The sequence below is a fragment of the Galeopterus variegatus genome, unplaced genomic scaffold (genome assembly GCF_000696425.1).
Source record: "Galeopterus variegatus unplaced genomic scaffold, G_variegatus-3.0.2 Scaffold5872, whole genome shotgun sequence".
NCBI lineage: Eukaryota > Metazoa > Chordata > Mammalia > Dermoptera > Cynocephalidae > Galeopterus > Galeopterus variegatus.
Genome location: NW_007731983.1, coordinates 43,789 through 58,926, shown reverse-complemented (window position 1 = coordinate 58,926; position 15,138 = coordinate 43,789). Strand labels below are relative to the sequence as shown.

The 15,138-nt window shown below is 34.0% G+C and overlaps 1 protein-coding gene across 1 annotated transcript in view; it reads right to left on the bottom strand.

Annotated features, from left to right (window-relative positions):
* Positions 1 to 1,956: 1,956 nt before the first annotated feature.
* The window catches only part of LOC103605537 (potassium/sodium hyperpolarization-activated cyclic nucleotide-gated channel 1-like), a 46,311-nt gene continuing 33,129 nt past the window's right edge, over positions 1,957 to 15,138 (bottom strand). Inside the window, exon 2 of the mRNA XM_008590147.1 lies at positions 1,957 to 2,422. Within this exon, the coding sequence (XP_008588369.1) occupies positions 1,957 to 2,422 (466 nt within the window). The remainder of the gene's footprint in view (positions 2,423 to 15,138) is intronic.

Below are 15,138 nucleotides of genomic sequence, written 5' to 3'. Positions count from 1 at the left end.
AGGACACTGGTGTTAAGCAGTGACCTCTTCTATGACCACATGGCCTGCCATTTTATCTGATATGGTGCCATCTGTTCATCCTGCTGCCACTCTCTAGGGTAACTGGGTTAAAACTACAAGACATTAAAAATAGTCACATTACCTGCTGTATTTTTAATAGACCGGGTATTTATATCAGTGACTTTTCTCTCACAGGATATTTATTTAAATATTTTTGGTAGCCTTGTTTTAAGAGGTAACTCTTCAAATCTGTTATGCTGCATGAACTACAGCCTTAATTATGAAAAGTTCCCTACAATTTCTTATGCAATCTGTAAAATGGTGAAAAATTAAGATATTTACAATGAAAAGAACACATGTTACAGTAAGAACTTATATCACTTTGTGGTTAAAAGCATTAACTCTGGAGTCAGATTCCCAAGGTTAGACTCTCAGCTCCACCTCTTACTACCTCTGTGAGTCTGGACAAGTTACCCTACTGAATTTAATTGTTCTCATCTGTAAAAGGATAATAATAATCTACACACTGGGTTGTTAAGAAAATTCAGTGAGTTATTCCATATTAAGAATCAATTACATAACCTGACATATACCAAGCCCTCAATAAATATTAGCTATCATCGAGAATCATCTTGGTTTGATATTAATCTCAAATTAGCATTAAAAAAGTTTTGAGAACTGAATATTTATTCCATTTTAGAAATATGCTATATGAGAAAAATTACAAGATGAATCAATTTCTCGAACGTACTCCATTTTATTTTAAATATATTCCATATCCATATTTTAAGAATGATCCATTTTTATGCCTTTTCATCAGTGTATTATGCAGTGTTTCATTATTACATGTCATTTCCTGAAATCCTGTGAACCAAAATGCCATTGGCAAGCACACACAAAAACACTGACACAGCCTCACAGAAAGCAAACAGAACTTCCATTTTATGACTTATTTAAAAGCATAATTCATCTTTAAAATGCTAAAAAGCATTTCTGTAGGGAGTAAAGTAACAATCCATAGCCATTATACTGCTTTCATTAGTGCTATTTCAGGCACTCTAGAGGACTTCTTGATTCTTATTTTTACGCAGACAATAAAATCCAGGTTATAATTAATACCAAAAGGTAGACTTAGAAGGAAAAGAATGTCAAAAAGGTTAATAGGGAGACTTTAGATTTGGAGACATAAACCCCTTTGCTTAATGATGGTATACTGAACTGAGATCTTTGGAAATTCCAGTTGGCTTAGCTTTTTCAAGTCCCACCCACTGCCTAAGAACAATAGATGCCCTATCCAGCAAAATACGAACCTGATTGACCAGATTCACTCCATTTATTCACTTAATTATTTGTGTTTTCTATGTCATAATTTTCCTCTTGGGTGTGCTGTTTTTAAGCATTATAAAATGAACTAATAGGCAAAAACTATAATAAATAACTATAGGCAAGGCGTAACAATGAGCAAAATTATTATGCTAAAATAAAAGTCCTTATATATAACTTGGAAAAACTTAAAGAAACAATCTGTTTTATTCCAACATAAATTCACTGAAATTTCAATATTAGAGGAAATGTATATCACACTATCTCATACAGCTAATGATACACTAGATTAGCAATCAGATCCTACACATCTTTATCAAAGATGGTACTTCATGTATTCACATTAGATAAAAGGAAGCCAAAGTGGGAGAGAGGCTGCATTGATTAGGATAAAAATTAGGTAATTAAAATGGATTTGCTTAAAAAAATATTAAATTGGTATAAGACAATTGTTTTATAATCACTAATTTTTTCAATTGACTCAAATCCAGTATTTGGTCATATTTTTTGAAGATACAAATGTAACACTTATGTACAAAAACAAGGAGTCAAAGAAATTTTTCTACTTGAATTTCACAAAACTCAGTACGCATAGCACAGCTGTTCATTTTAAAACAATCATAATTAACAATCTCATGATATAGGACTATAAAAAAAGAAAAAGGTGTGTCTTACCTCTTCCCACTGATGTATGTATCTAATTAATCTTGAAAGTCGTAATAAACGCAAGAGACTGAGAATTTTTGTAAACCTCACAATACGAAGCGCCCTGGCTGTCTTGTAAACTTCTGAATCCATTCCTTTTTCTACAATAAGAAAGATATAATCCACTGGGATTGATGAGATGAAGTCAACCACAAACCAGCTTTTTAAATAATTCATCTTGATCACTTTAGGGTCCAGAATGATTTCAGAACTGTCTTCATTGACAGTCCCAGTCCTAAAATTCATGATCAGGTCCAATAGGAAAACTGTATCTGATGCCACATTGAAAATAATCCATGGTGTTGTTGTTTGCTCTGTAAAGAATGTGATGCCAACTGGTATGATGACCAGATTTCCAACCATCATTATAAGCATTATTAAATCCCAATAAAACCTACAACAAATAAAAAAATCAGATATTAAGATGTAGAAAATAACCAGCCCATTCTTCCCCCCATAAAAATGTATTACTGATTTACAGTTACATATATGAGTAAAGGAACACAGAAATGGTTCTGTAAAAATGTAATTCTTTCAATGGCTATCAGTTTAAATCTAAGTAAAACATATTCCTAAACCAAGGCATTATAATTGTATAATTATAAAAATTATTTGATGTAAAATATTACACAAATAAAATTCAAAAGTACTCATACCCCCATTTGTATAATTCTAAAAATTATTTGATATAAAGTATTACATAAATAAAATTCAAAAATGCCCATACCCCTATTTATCTAGTAGAGGAGCAAAAAGCAAACTGCCTTATAGTTAATACAAAATATAGATGGAAACAAGAAAGACGTATAAGACTAGAAGATCTACCTTAAAAAACTGCATTTTGTAAGACTCTTAGGAGTTGTTTTGAAATACTTTATATGGCAATTTACCCACCATAGATTAGCATAAACAATAACAAATAGGTTACTCTAAAAACTTTGGTAATGAAAATTTACCTCTAGGCATATAGATTAGGTCAACCACAGATTCTAGAATAGCATGTAGCTTTGCAGTACTTCAAATGTTTATGCTTTATTCTTTTGACTGAAATAAGAAAATTAATTTTGGTCTGATGCTCAAAATAATTGAACAGACTCTACTCCAAATTTGAAACTAAAATCTACCTAAAATTTGCACTTTTATCACTACTTCATTGAACAACTACTTTAAATATAGTGCCACTATTTTTCCAAACAATTGTTCTTTAAGAAATATTTTTATCTAATTTTGAACATGACTATGATTACTAACTATGTTTTGAAACATTCTTATCTCAACTTACATTAAAATTAGGATAAAACCAATTTAGTTTAATTAAATTCACACAGATGACTATAATGGTATTTTCATGAGGGTTCTTTCAACTTTGACACTACAGTTAACAAAGTAAGTAATATACTATTTATAGTTGGTACAGTATATAGATATAAAAAATTTTTTTTAAAATCAACTAACACAACTACATAAACATGAAAAAGTCTTTGGAAACATAAGTTACTTTATCCTGGTCACAGCTTTCCTCTTCTGGCAGTTTGTTGTAAAAGTAACATAAACTTCTATGATAAAAATTTCTGTTAACCACGTTCACCAAGGTATTTTTGTTTTGCATTAATTCTCTTACTCAGATTATTTGAGGTACATTTTGGTAAGGTATAAATTTGAATAAATCTTTCAAAGTTACTATCATCCCTAATTATAAATGATCCCAGAATAAGCATAGTAGTACAAGAAGGAACTATAATAGGCCCTCTCTCCCCATATCTTTGGCCCCTGGATTATGTAAAAGATAAATGTTTGTTATTTTGAAGATTTCACCAGTATGTCTGTCAAAACTTACCTGTACATTTATTTTTAAAAAGTATGCAAATATCCATGTTAGTCATATATCATGCACTGGTAATTTGTTTTTTTTGTTTGTTTGTTTTTTTCCTTTTTGTCTTTTTCCGTGTCCGGCAACGGATCGCAACCCTCAGTGTCACGCCCGCACCGGACCGGGACCGGCAACTGGATCGCAACCCTCGGTGCTGCGCCCGCATCTCACCCAGCCAGCGAGCGGGAACCAGTCTGTATGTGGGATCCGAACCCTCGTCGGGAGCGCCGCCGCGCTCTCAAGCGGCGCACTGTAGCAGTGCGCCACCGGGCCAGCCCCATGCACTGGTAATTTAAATGAAACTGTCTCTTTTTCTTCTCTCTTAATGGAAATGCAAATTGTGTCATTTAATACACCAAGGACAGAGGAGAGATATAGAGGAGATGCAATATTGCAATAAATATTTCACAAAGAAGTGACATCACTGAACTCTAAAATGAAATCATGTGTACCTTGAGGATTTTTCACATCTGAACACTCTTAGCCTCTTCTGTGAGCTTCTCTCTCTGCCCTCCCCTTGATGGTTGCTGTTCCCCTGGGTGTCATGCATAGCACTTTCATCTTCTATTCTGCACGTGCTTTGGGGGCAATAGTATATATTCATTCATGTCTTTAATGATTAATTTGTAACTAATGACTCAAAAAGCTTTATCTTCAGTCCATTCCTGTCTTTTAAGCCTCCAGATCCTCATAATCAGCAACCTTTTAAATCTATCCCCTGGTATATCTCACACTCATCTCAAACAGCATGCCTAAACTCAAACTCATAATCTTCCCTCTCACAAACATTCCTTACACATTCCCTATCTCAGGAAATCAAACAATTCTATACATGATTTGCAAGCCAGAAACCCTGGAGCCATTCTAGATAACTCTTGGCCCTAAATCTAGCCAATGCCATATCCAATCAATCACAAAGATCTTTGGTTCTAACACCTAAATATTTGTTGTATTCATTCATTTGCCCTTTACATTCCCAATGCAGCTGTCCTCACTCAGAAATTCTCACCATCTGTTTAATTTGCAGGCAAGTTACTTAAATTCTCTAATCCCAAATTTTCTCATCTGTAAAATGAAGGTTAATATAAAACCAAATGAATAGGGTTTTACGGATTAAATGAAATGATATATGCACATCACAAGAACTGGCATATAATAAACTGTGGCATACAATGCTCTCAGTCTAGTCAGTATACATTTGCCCTTCCTCATTTCCTAAAAAAATCCAATTTTGTGGGAGCAGAGAGGATCCCATTGAAAAGTACTTTTACAGATACCCTTGTATTTCTGTCATTAAAATAGAACCTTAGGGCAGTGAAGGAAAGATAACATTCCATCCCTCTTAGTCAATAGAGATTAAAAAGAATAAAGTGCCATCCATTCTTCATAATAGCAATAATGTTTATGATACCACAGCTTTTTATTTGCAGTACTTAATATGGTCTGAAGCCATTAAATATTTATGGAATATCCATATGAAGCTCCATTAAACCTTATCATTTCTTTTTAAAGTATCATTGACTCTATTTTACAGATATAAACACAGATCTTTTTTTTTTTTTTTTTTTGTCTTTTTCCGTGTCCGGCAACGGATCGCAACCCTCAGTGTCGCCCCTGTACCGGACCGGGACCGGCAACGGGATCGCAACCCTCGGCGTTGCCCCCATGCCTCGCTCAGCCAGTGAGCGGGAACCGGTCTGTATGTGGGATCCGAACCCTCGGGCGGGAGCGCCGCTGCGCTTCCCAAGCGGCGCACTAGCGCAGTGCGCCACCGGGCCGGCCCATAAACACAGATCTTGTTATAGACTTTGCATAACATACCAGTGTCTTTGTTCAACATGGTTTCATTCTTATGCAGCCAAAGAAAATACAGTTACCATCCATTCTAGAAGTGTGATATACCTTCTGTTTTTTAAGCAATCGATGTGTTGCTGAAAATTGACTTTATGAGAATCTCTTACTCAATGGCCCATGAGTTTCTCTTCCTGACTCTGAAGATTTATCTTGGATACCCAGACCCCCCTTTTCCTTAACTCTCAATTTCTTTGCCTTACACATTTTGTTAGCATGTTGTCTTTCCTATCCACCACCTCTTTCCATTCTCAGTGTTATCTCTGTGTTTTGGGGAGAGCTACCTCCTTGCTTAGAATTTTTCCTAAGTCTCCCGTCTATTCTTTCTGATCAGTTCTACCCAAAAGTCCCAAAACAAAACACCTAACATGTAACTTGCTGGGTCTAGAATTTTTCATCAATGACTTTCTCAATTAAGTAAAAACAGATTAGTATGGTTAGCAGAGCACTCCATGATACGGTCTCCTCTTCCCTTCCCAGCCTCCTCTTTTAACAATTTAGGACAAGGCTCCCATATCTCAGACAAGAGGGTACTTGCACATGCTTTGTCATCATGCATAATTCGGACATGCACAGGAGATACTGTTCTTCCATTCTACCTATCCAACTACCTATTAGCATTCTACCTACCCTTCAAATTCCATTCTGGTATTGAATTTCTTAGTTTTTTGTGGTTTTTTTTCCTTTGTTTTTGTTTTAATATATTTTACTTTCTAGAGCACTTTGAGGTTCACAGAACAACTGAGCAGAGAGTACGGAGATTCCCCATATACCCCCTTCCCCAACACATGCATAGCCTCCCCTATTATCAACATCCCCCACCAGAGTGGCACATTTGTTAAAAATGATAAATCTACCCTGACACATCCCAGTTTACATAATTTACATTAGAGTTCACTGTTAGTGTTGTACGGTCTATAGGTTAAGGCAAATTTATAGCGACATGTATACACATGAGTAGTTTTACTGCCCTAAAAGTTTCCTATGCTCCATTTATTCATCTCTCCCTCCCCCCATTTCTTAGTTTTTACAACCCCCAGAGCAACATGTATTTTCAGTTTGCTTTCTATTTTAATTTTGCTTTTATTATGAATTATTTATCTTTGTTTACTCCATCATTATCGGATTTAAGTTATTTGAAGTTCTGAACTGTACCTTGTCTTCTACTTATCTTCTACTACAGTGTAGACAGTGTCTCAAATAGCAAATGCTACCAATATACATATTAATTGAATTTTTCATGGAAACATATACTTTAGTGGAGCTATTTTTTAAAAAAACCTTTCATAATAAGATAAAGAGTCATTAGTGCAGTAAAAAATTTCTTAATTTACCTTTTTTATAAATCTGGAAATTTTACTCATTGAGGGCTTTTTAAAAATAACAGAATACATTAAAATAAATAAAGTAGGAAACAAAGAGGTTAGGAATATTTTCTTTGGTTAGAAAGCCAGCAAAGAAAATAATTTTAGATTTGACACCCAATTTGGCATCTTATAAAATCCATTCACTTCTATTCATACTGCTCAGAGAGACAGATTTTTAAAAGATCCTGGTTTGATGCTGAAGGCAGACTAGAGCTTAAATCCTAACACCACTAGCTATGTGATTTAACTGCCATGAACTTCAATTTTCTTCTACTGCCCTCAGAGTTGCTCAGTAGGAGGACTGCATTCAATGACGCATGGAAAGTATAAAGTATAGAACTTAATACAGACAGCCGAGCAAAGCTAAGAAACAGAAATGTTAGCCTGGGAGTTCTGTCTTACAGTGCTGGAATCTCTGTGGTTTCCGCAACAAGGTTCCTGCTCTCCACACAACCTTATATCGACATTGCTAGGACTCTTTGTTTATTTCTCCATCCTTATAATAAATCCCCATCAACTTGCTTGATATAAAGAAAGTTCATTTTTTTGAAATACCAGCAAAGTAGAAAGGATGTTCACTGGAAAAACAGCAGAGTGATAATCTAGGTAATTATTTTACTTTATACATATACTGTAAAACAGATAAAATAGGCTAAATAAATTAGTATTTCCAACTATTATATATTAAAATTAATAACTATGATTTTAATTACTAATTAAATAATTGTCATAGACAACTTATTGTTTATGTAAACAATCAATTTTCCCCCATAGAAAGTAACACTGTAAAGATTAGCCGTGATATTAAACTATGAAGAATTCCAATTCAGTCATGTTTCCTTTTCTCTGCCCTCCTGCATCCCTCTCAAGCTTGTGGTAAAGATGACTCCCCTACTTCCCTAACAAGAATTTCCTAATGTCCTTAAGGTTCCACTGTCCCAGATCCTTATAATATCTGCTCTAGTTGAAATAATCTGACGTTAGACATTTCTAATCAAAAACCTTAAAAAGATTTAAACAATTGCCATACTTTGCTACTAAAGATGCTTGCCTTTTCAATATTCTCTCTAAATACTGAATGAAAGTTTCTCTTCTCCCCTCTCTCTGAAGAAATAAATATCTGTCCTTAAGCAGAATGGAAGAAAAGACTTCTGGTTCAGTTCCTGACATAATACCATATAAACGGCTCCTATTTTCTCTATAGTTGGTAGATGATGTAATAAACCTGTCCCATCAACTCACACTTAAGATTCACTTCAAAAAGAAACAAACAGAATTCCCCAAAGATAAATTCTTTTGATAACTTCCTGTGAAATATAGCATCTCTTTTTGCAAATACACAGTCATAGTGTGGTGTTTCTGTGACCTGTCTTTGGTTTCAAAATTAATGGTGCTCCAGAAGACAAATACACATCTCTAGATGCAGTGTAAATGTTTTGTCCCACTTTATTCAGAAAATGGCCTCATGATATCAATGAAATTATATTTTTAGATATCAACCATAAAGTGAGCATACATTTGTATTAACTTATTGTCAATCTAAATAAACAACTAAGCAAATACCCAGCGGGATTTAGTTTTTATAATTAACACATAGTCCTTACAATAACGTTCCAAACTTTATTTAAAACTGATTCAATTTTCAAAAGTCCAATTAATAGCCTAATGATTGGGCACATATATTTTGAAAAATAACATGAAGTGCTTTCTCTTAAATGCTGGGTCCTTTCCTTAGTACTCAATGGCAGTTCACTCCTCTGAGTCTCATCAGCCAAAACATGAACTTTGGTCAGATGTGTTCTCAGACTTCATTGTCACCTGATACACATCACTATTTACCAAAGACTATTCACACCAGAAGTGAGATTTTGTAAAATATCTGCCTTTCAGTACACATCAGAAAGGAGTTTCCTTGGTCAGGTTTGTCATTTGGTCTAATGCCTTAATGTCTCACAAGGACAAATTTATTGTCCACGGAGGATGGGAAGGAAAGATATCAGAAAATACAGACAACTCAAATATAGGCAACTATAAGTGTAAACATGCCAGCTTTCTTAAGACAGTCAGGTTTTAATACAGTAAAGCCTTGCTAAATGATCCTATGTGAGGGAAAGTATAGCCTAACTTACGGATAAAACTAAGTTAGACCATATTTAAAGGCTTTTATATGTTTTCTAGTAAACTAGCAATTTACCCAATAAGAGCATGAGACAGGTGTGTAGGTAGTACATTGTTTTAGTTAATCATATAAGTGGCTTACTAAAATGAATTAATGAGGCAAAATTTAAACCCTATGAAAGAACCAAGACGTGTGCCAATCCAGGAGAAAATAATCATGTTCTCTTTACTTCCCCTTTCCCCTGCAACTACACTTTTTCACGTGTATTGGCCTTATAACTGCCAATATTAATGGACTCATATTACTCCATATATTTTTCTTTGTAGCATTTTACAAACCTAACTGTTCACCTCGCCTACTTGAACTCTCCCAAATCTTTGGTTTCTATGATTCTGCATTATCATAATTCCTCACTCATATTCCTGTATTAGTAGAAACTTATTTTCCTCAATCCTTACCTGATTTTTCTGCCATTAATGTGGGCATTCTACAGGGTGACTATCCCACCTGAATTTTCTTCCCTCTATTCGCTCTCTCTTTTGGCCTCATCAACCCCCGCTGGTTTAACAAATATGTTAATGTAAATGGCTCTCACATCTATCACTGGCCTTTTCCTCTGTGATGGAGTTACATATTGTTAACTACATCCTGCAAAGTTAGTGGCCTTTGAATGTCCCAGTGGAACAGTCACCTGACCAGATTTCAATCCAAACCAATTAATCTTATGGCCTCAAAATAATTTGCCTGTTATTTTTATTTCTGTTTATTATATTACAGCTTATTTTTTCTTTCATCCATCCACCAGCCATGAAACTACTAGCTCTGGCATTTGATCATTTGCCCAGCTCTGTATTACTCCTAATACAATAGTTTTCAAATTCAGCTTTTCATTTTGTTTCACTGCCATCATCCTGGCTGAAGTTCTTATTATATCATTATTCTGCTTACTAATTTTCTTCTTTCTAAACTACCTGTCCCAGTAAACTGCATTCTATTTATATCTACCAGAATTTCCTGTTGCTTACAAAACTAAATGTAACCATTCAAAATCCTCTAACGCATATCCCAATTCTATGTCTTAAAACTTAACTTTTTTTTTTTTTTTTTTTACATACAGTGTCCCCAGCTAAATTTAAAAAGACTCATTTAAGACTCTTTGTTTTCTAGATTCCTTGTTTTAGCCATTCTCCAACAAATGTCATCTGGGATTTCCATTCCCTAAAATTCAAACTCAACCTCTACATATCCTAATATTACTTCAAAAGTCAATTTAAATTCCAGGTCAATTAAAAATTCCCTTTTTCACCCCATCCCCAGCCCACTTAGTGTTGAGCTCCTCCCATCCCAAACTCCTATCTTAATTTCTCTGTGCAACTTCCAGCATATAAGGGCACCTACTAGTTAACAGTGAATACCTTACCATGATATATGATGTCAATAATAACTTGACAAACAAACAAAGACCATTTAGTAAACAATAGCTGGAAATATTGTTTAGCTCTTATTCCTAGCAAATAGTATACACTTCATACTGCCAATTTCCCAAGGATCAAACTCTAAATTAATCACAACCATGTTAATGGAGATGTTCCAAGTCACTATAAAAATTTAGTTAAATTATATATAATCATTTATTTTGGATAGTTTGGAAATTAAGTAGTTATGAGTCTTTTTTATTTCACCTTGGGTAGCAAAATTAAGATGCCTATTTTTAAACTGTTCTAATTTTCTTGCTTTAGACAACAGGAAAAAAGATATCATTCAAAGGTGCTTTCATTATGACATTCAAATTCACTTTAAATAATGGCCGCAACTTTCATTCTGCTGAACCCAAACATGTTTATCCCTAATTGTCACCCACGTATTATACTTCTCTATAAGTCTTCAGTTTTAATCAAAGGATACAGAATAGAGCAGAACTCCCTGAGAATTATGTCTCTGCTGCAGTATTCTATTATTATGATGACATGTAGATTTTTCATAAAAAGAAAAATCCTTAATTTATATTATTTTGTAATAATGTATAAAATAGTTCCCTGTGTTTAAATTTAGAGTTTTACAAAAAGTTCAATCTAAAACTTCTCCTTAGCTCCTAAGCATTTTTATTTAATTGAGTGATTATTTTATTTTATTTTCTAGTTGTGACACTGGGCACTTTATTTCTTTAAGGAAAGCAAAAGTCAACAGTCATATCATCCTCAACAAAAATGTGTTCAGTACCATTCACTCTAGTATAAAATTTAGTAAGTTGAGGTCCATTATTTTTAACTCTTTGTAAGGAAAGACTAAAAGAAACTTGACATTAGGTTATTTTACTGATAAGATAGTCCCATGACTCAAATGTCAAAGACACCTTTATTTTGAAACTCAATTGAACGGCTATCAAATGCAGAAGGCTTTATTTTTTGCTGATAAACTTTCATCCAATCACTATGAAAGTTTGAAAAGAAGGTAGATAACTAAATTCTTCCCTGTCAAAATACATGGCTAAGTTAAACTATGTTCCAGTTTAGGGGTTTTAATTTCAGAACAATTTTTCCTTCATTTTTACCATAATCCTCCCACCATATTGCTTATTCTCAGAGCATCCTGTTTATTTTTCTTATTGCTAATAATACAGGTCACTTTCACTGTGTTTTCTGTTACTCTGAGGATCTCAAAAACTCTTCATCACCTTTCTTCATTCTTAAGCTGCCAGTGCCACACAAAGCTTTTGCATTAATGCTGCAGTTTGTAGGAGTGATGGACAGTACAGAACCAATGTCCAAACATGTTTTTGTGTCCTTAAATTCGTAAAATATCTGTTTTATGAGAGTTTTGAGATGTGCTCATGATCCTCATTTCTAGATATACTGATTTTACCTCACTGAATATTTAAAAGGCATCATTAGGTCAATATGACATAAGTAACATTTATTAGATAATAGACACTTTATAGATATTGTCTCATTTGATATTCAAAACAACCAGAGAGGTATGCAACATCATCTAAATTTGATAACAGAAAAACCGAAGCACCAAATTAAGGACATTTCTTAAGTTCTTGCAGGGAAGAAATGATGGGAATTTATTTTGAACCCATGACCAGCTTCTGTGCTTTCATTGCTTCTACCTTATTCAGTTCCTGGATAAATGATTCAAGGATTTTAAAAAAGCATTTTTTTAAAAATCCCACATTTAGGAGGGAAGCGATAGTCACACTTTCACCTGTCCTTATCAGTCACTCATCTGAGGAAATAGTTTACAAATTGTTTTTACAAGGAATGTCCAAGCCCTGAAGGAGACTAGGTTATGGTGCAGCTCAGTAGCTGGCCTTTGGTCTCTGTATCTTTCAATACAAAAGCCATTGAGAATTTGCCTGCATTCCTAGAGAATCATCATGATAGTTCACCTGTTTCCACCTCCATGCAATAGTGCACAAATTCTAAATAAAGGGGCTATGGAATCACCATTTCAAAGGGGATTTCTGAATTCTTCATGTCTTAGCCTGCAAAGATATCTCACTAGTGTATTGACCAAAGTCAGTCTAGATGCTCGGAAGGCGAAAGGCACTTGGGAAGCAAGAGTCAAATGGAGGACCATATATTCTCTCCAAGTAGTTACATAATAATAATTCCAACAAATATACATTGACTATTTTCCACATAGCAAATATCATTCAAAGCACTGTAAGAAATGAATACATAAATTATATACAAATACTGCCCTCAAGGACCTTCAAAATTAACAGGAAAATGAAGACTTGTACTTACTTAAACAAGACTAAGAGAGAATTTAAGACATGTTTTCATAAATAGTACACAACAGGTACTCTAGGTTTCCAAAAGAATGGAACAATTGGTCATTTGTTTAAGGTAAGTATTATTATTAAAGAAATTCAAAGACAGCATTTACTAAGAAGTTCCTGGGGTTACACATTTATTCATTAATTTATCAACAAATATATGTTGCTTCTTAGGCTTGGCACTGTCCCTACATAGAGAATTAGACACAGCCCAGTCCTCAAGAAGACATGGTCTAGGAAAGATAAACAAACTAATAATGTCTTATAAAATATTATAAATTCTATGATAGACTTATATAAAGGGTAGTCCTAGGAATCACAAAGGACAGTGGTCAAGTCTTCTGTAGAGGAAGGGCAGGAGGGCCAGGCCTTCATTGAGTCGGCGAATTGATATCTTACCCTACACAACTACAAAAAACATGTTTGGGTGTACACAACAACAACACGAACATTCACTGAGCACTAAACCTTTGCTAGTCTTAAGGTTGCCACTATGGATACCAAGAGAATTAGACAAAAAGTAGAGATAAAGAGATTAAATGCTATGAAAAGTAAAAAGGTCTAGTGGCATATTTATTTTTTCAGTTAATCGTTAGTTTTTATGATATAAAATAAATTCAAGGCTATACCAAGCATTTTCTCCTCATATATTTTAAAGTCTTTGTTTTCCTAGTAAAAATGTAGGATCAAGGACAGTGAAGAATGTGACCAAATAAAATATCAATTAAAAAAGGGTTAAGGTCTACTTATAGTTATATATTTTATAGTACTCTTTTCTTCAAAATGCTTTTTAAAAATATTCATCCACTTATTTATTTTAACAGCAGATTTTTGAAGTTAAAGATTATTCATTTCACGGATTTTGGGCCCTACATAGATACACAGAAATGCCATTTTCATTTAATTTATGTTTTTTCCCTTAAAACAGTTACATTTTAAAATGTTATTTCATACTTGAACTGCTAGGGTTTTCACCCACTGGCAGCTGCATATTATCTGAGAAGCAGAATGGATGATATGTCAGGGAAGAAAATGATTCTAACAGGAGCATATGTTTCCAGGTCTGTAACAAATATCGAAGGTGTGTGGGCAGCATAACATTTGCTATGGAATATTGAAGAATTGAGGATTGAGTTTCTTTAATTATCTGAGCAATTCACACAAACACTAGGGAGTATTTTAAGCAGAACTGCCAGTACAGAGAGAAATTTCCGATCACCTACGAATAAAATAAATGAATACCCAACTCCGATTAAATTTACTCCCCACAAAGAAGTCATGTATGTGTGTTTCCGAATAGGTGTCATTAGAAATGTTTTTGTCCTCTCATCTTTTGTCCCTTCCTTCATCGTTCAAAAGTACTTATTAAACCTTTTATTGTTCATCAGAAAATACATCTGCAAAAAAATAAAAGGGGGGATCCGTTGCCGGACACGAAAAAAGACAAAAAAAAAAAAAAAGAAAATATATCTGCAATAAGATGTCGCTCAACAAATAACAGAATCCCTTTAGTAGGTAGAAGTTACACCTGGCTTTTATGTAGGCCAGTGATTTAGAGGAAAACTTTTAATTAATTACAACTTTTCTAAATTCTTCAAGGGGTTTTGTGATTTGTACAGTCTGCATTTTTAAAATGTTATGGCTTCTACTTTCAGTTAATTTAAGTGACAGCTGTGTGATTGGTTTTTTCAACAGCTAAAAAAACAAACAAAAACAGAAAACTTGTTAAGAAATAAAATCTCAGACTTTTCTTGGTACCAGAGAGATAATTGGGAGGAAAAGGTAAGGACTCAAGAACTGATCTTATGTATGTGTCAAAAATAGCACAGTTCTTGAAATAATTATTTTGTTGTGTTGTATTTTGACATTACTTACTAAAAGTTCATTATTTTAAAAACCATATGGTGTTATATTATAACAGAAAAAAATTAAAAGAAAAATATCAACCTATGGAACATGTTTACGAGAATTGTCATGCCAGAAGTGTGGGCAATTTAAAATTGATGTAAATGTCCTAATTTACCTTCCTACCCAATCTCTCTGACCTTTTCTCCCACTGATTCTCAACCTGATCACAGAGCTTTAGACAGGCTAATCTACTTACTTAGCCTTTGCACTC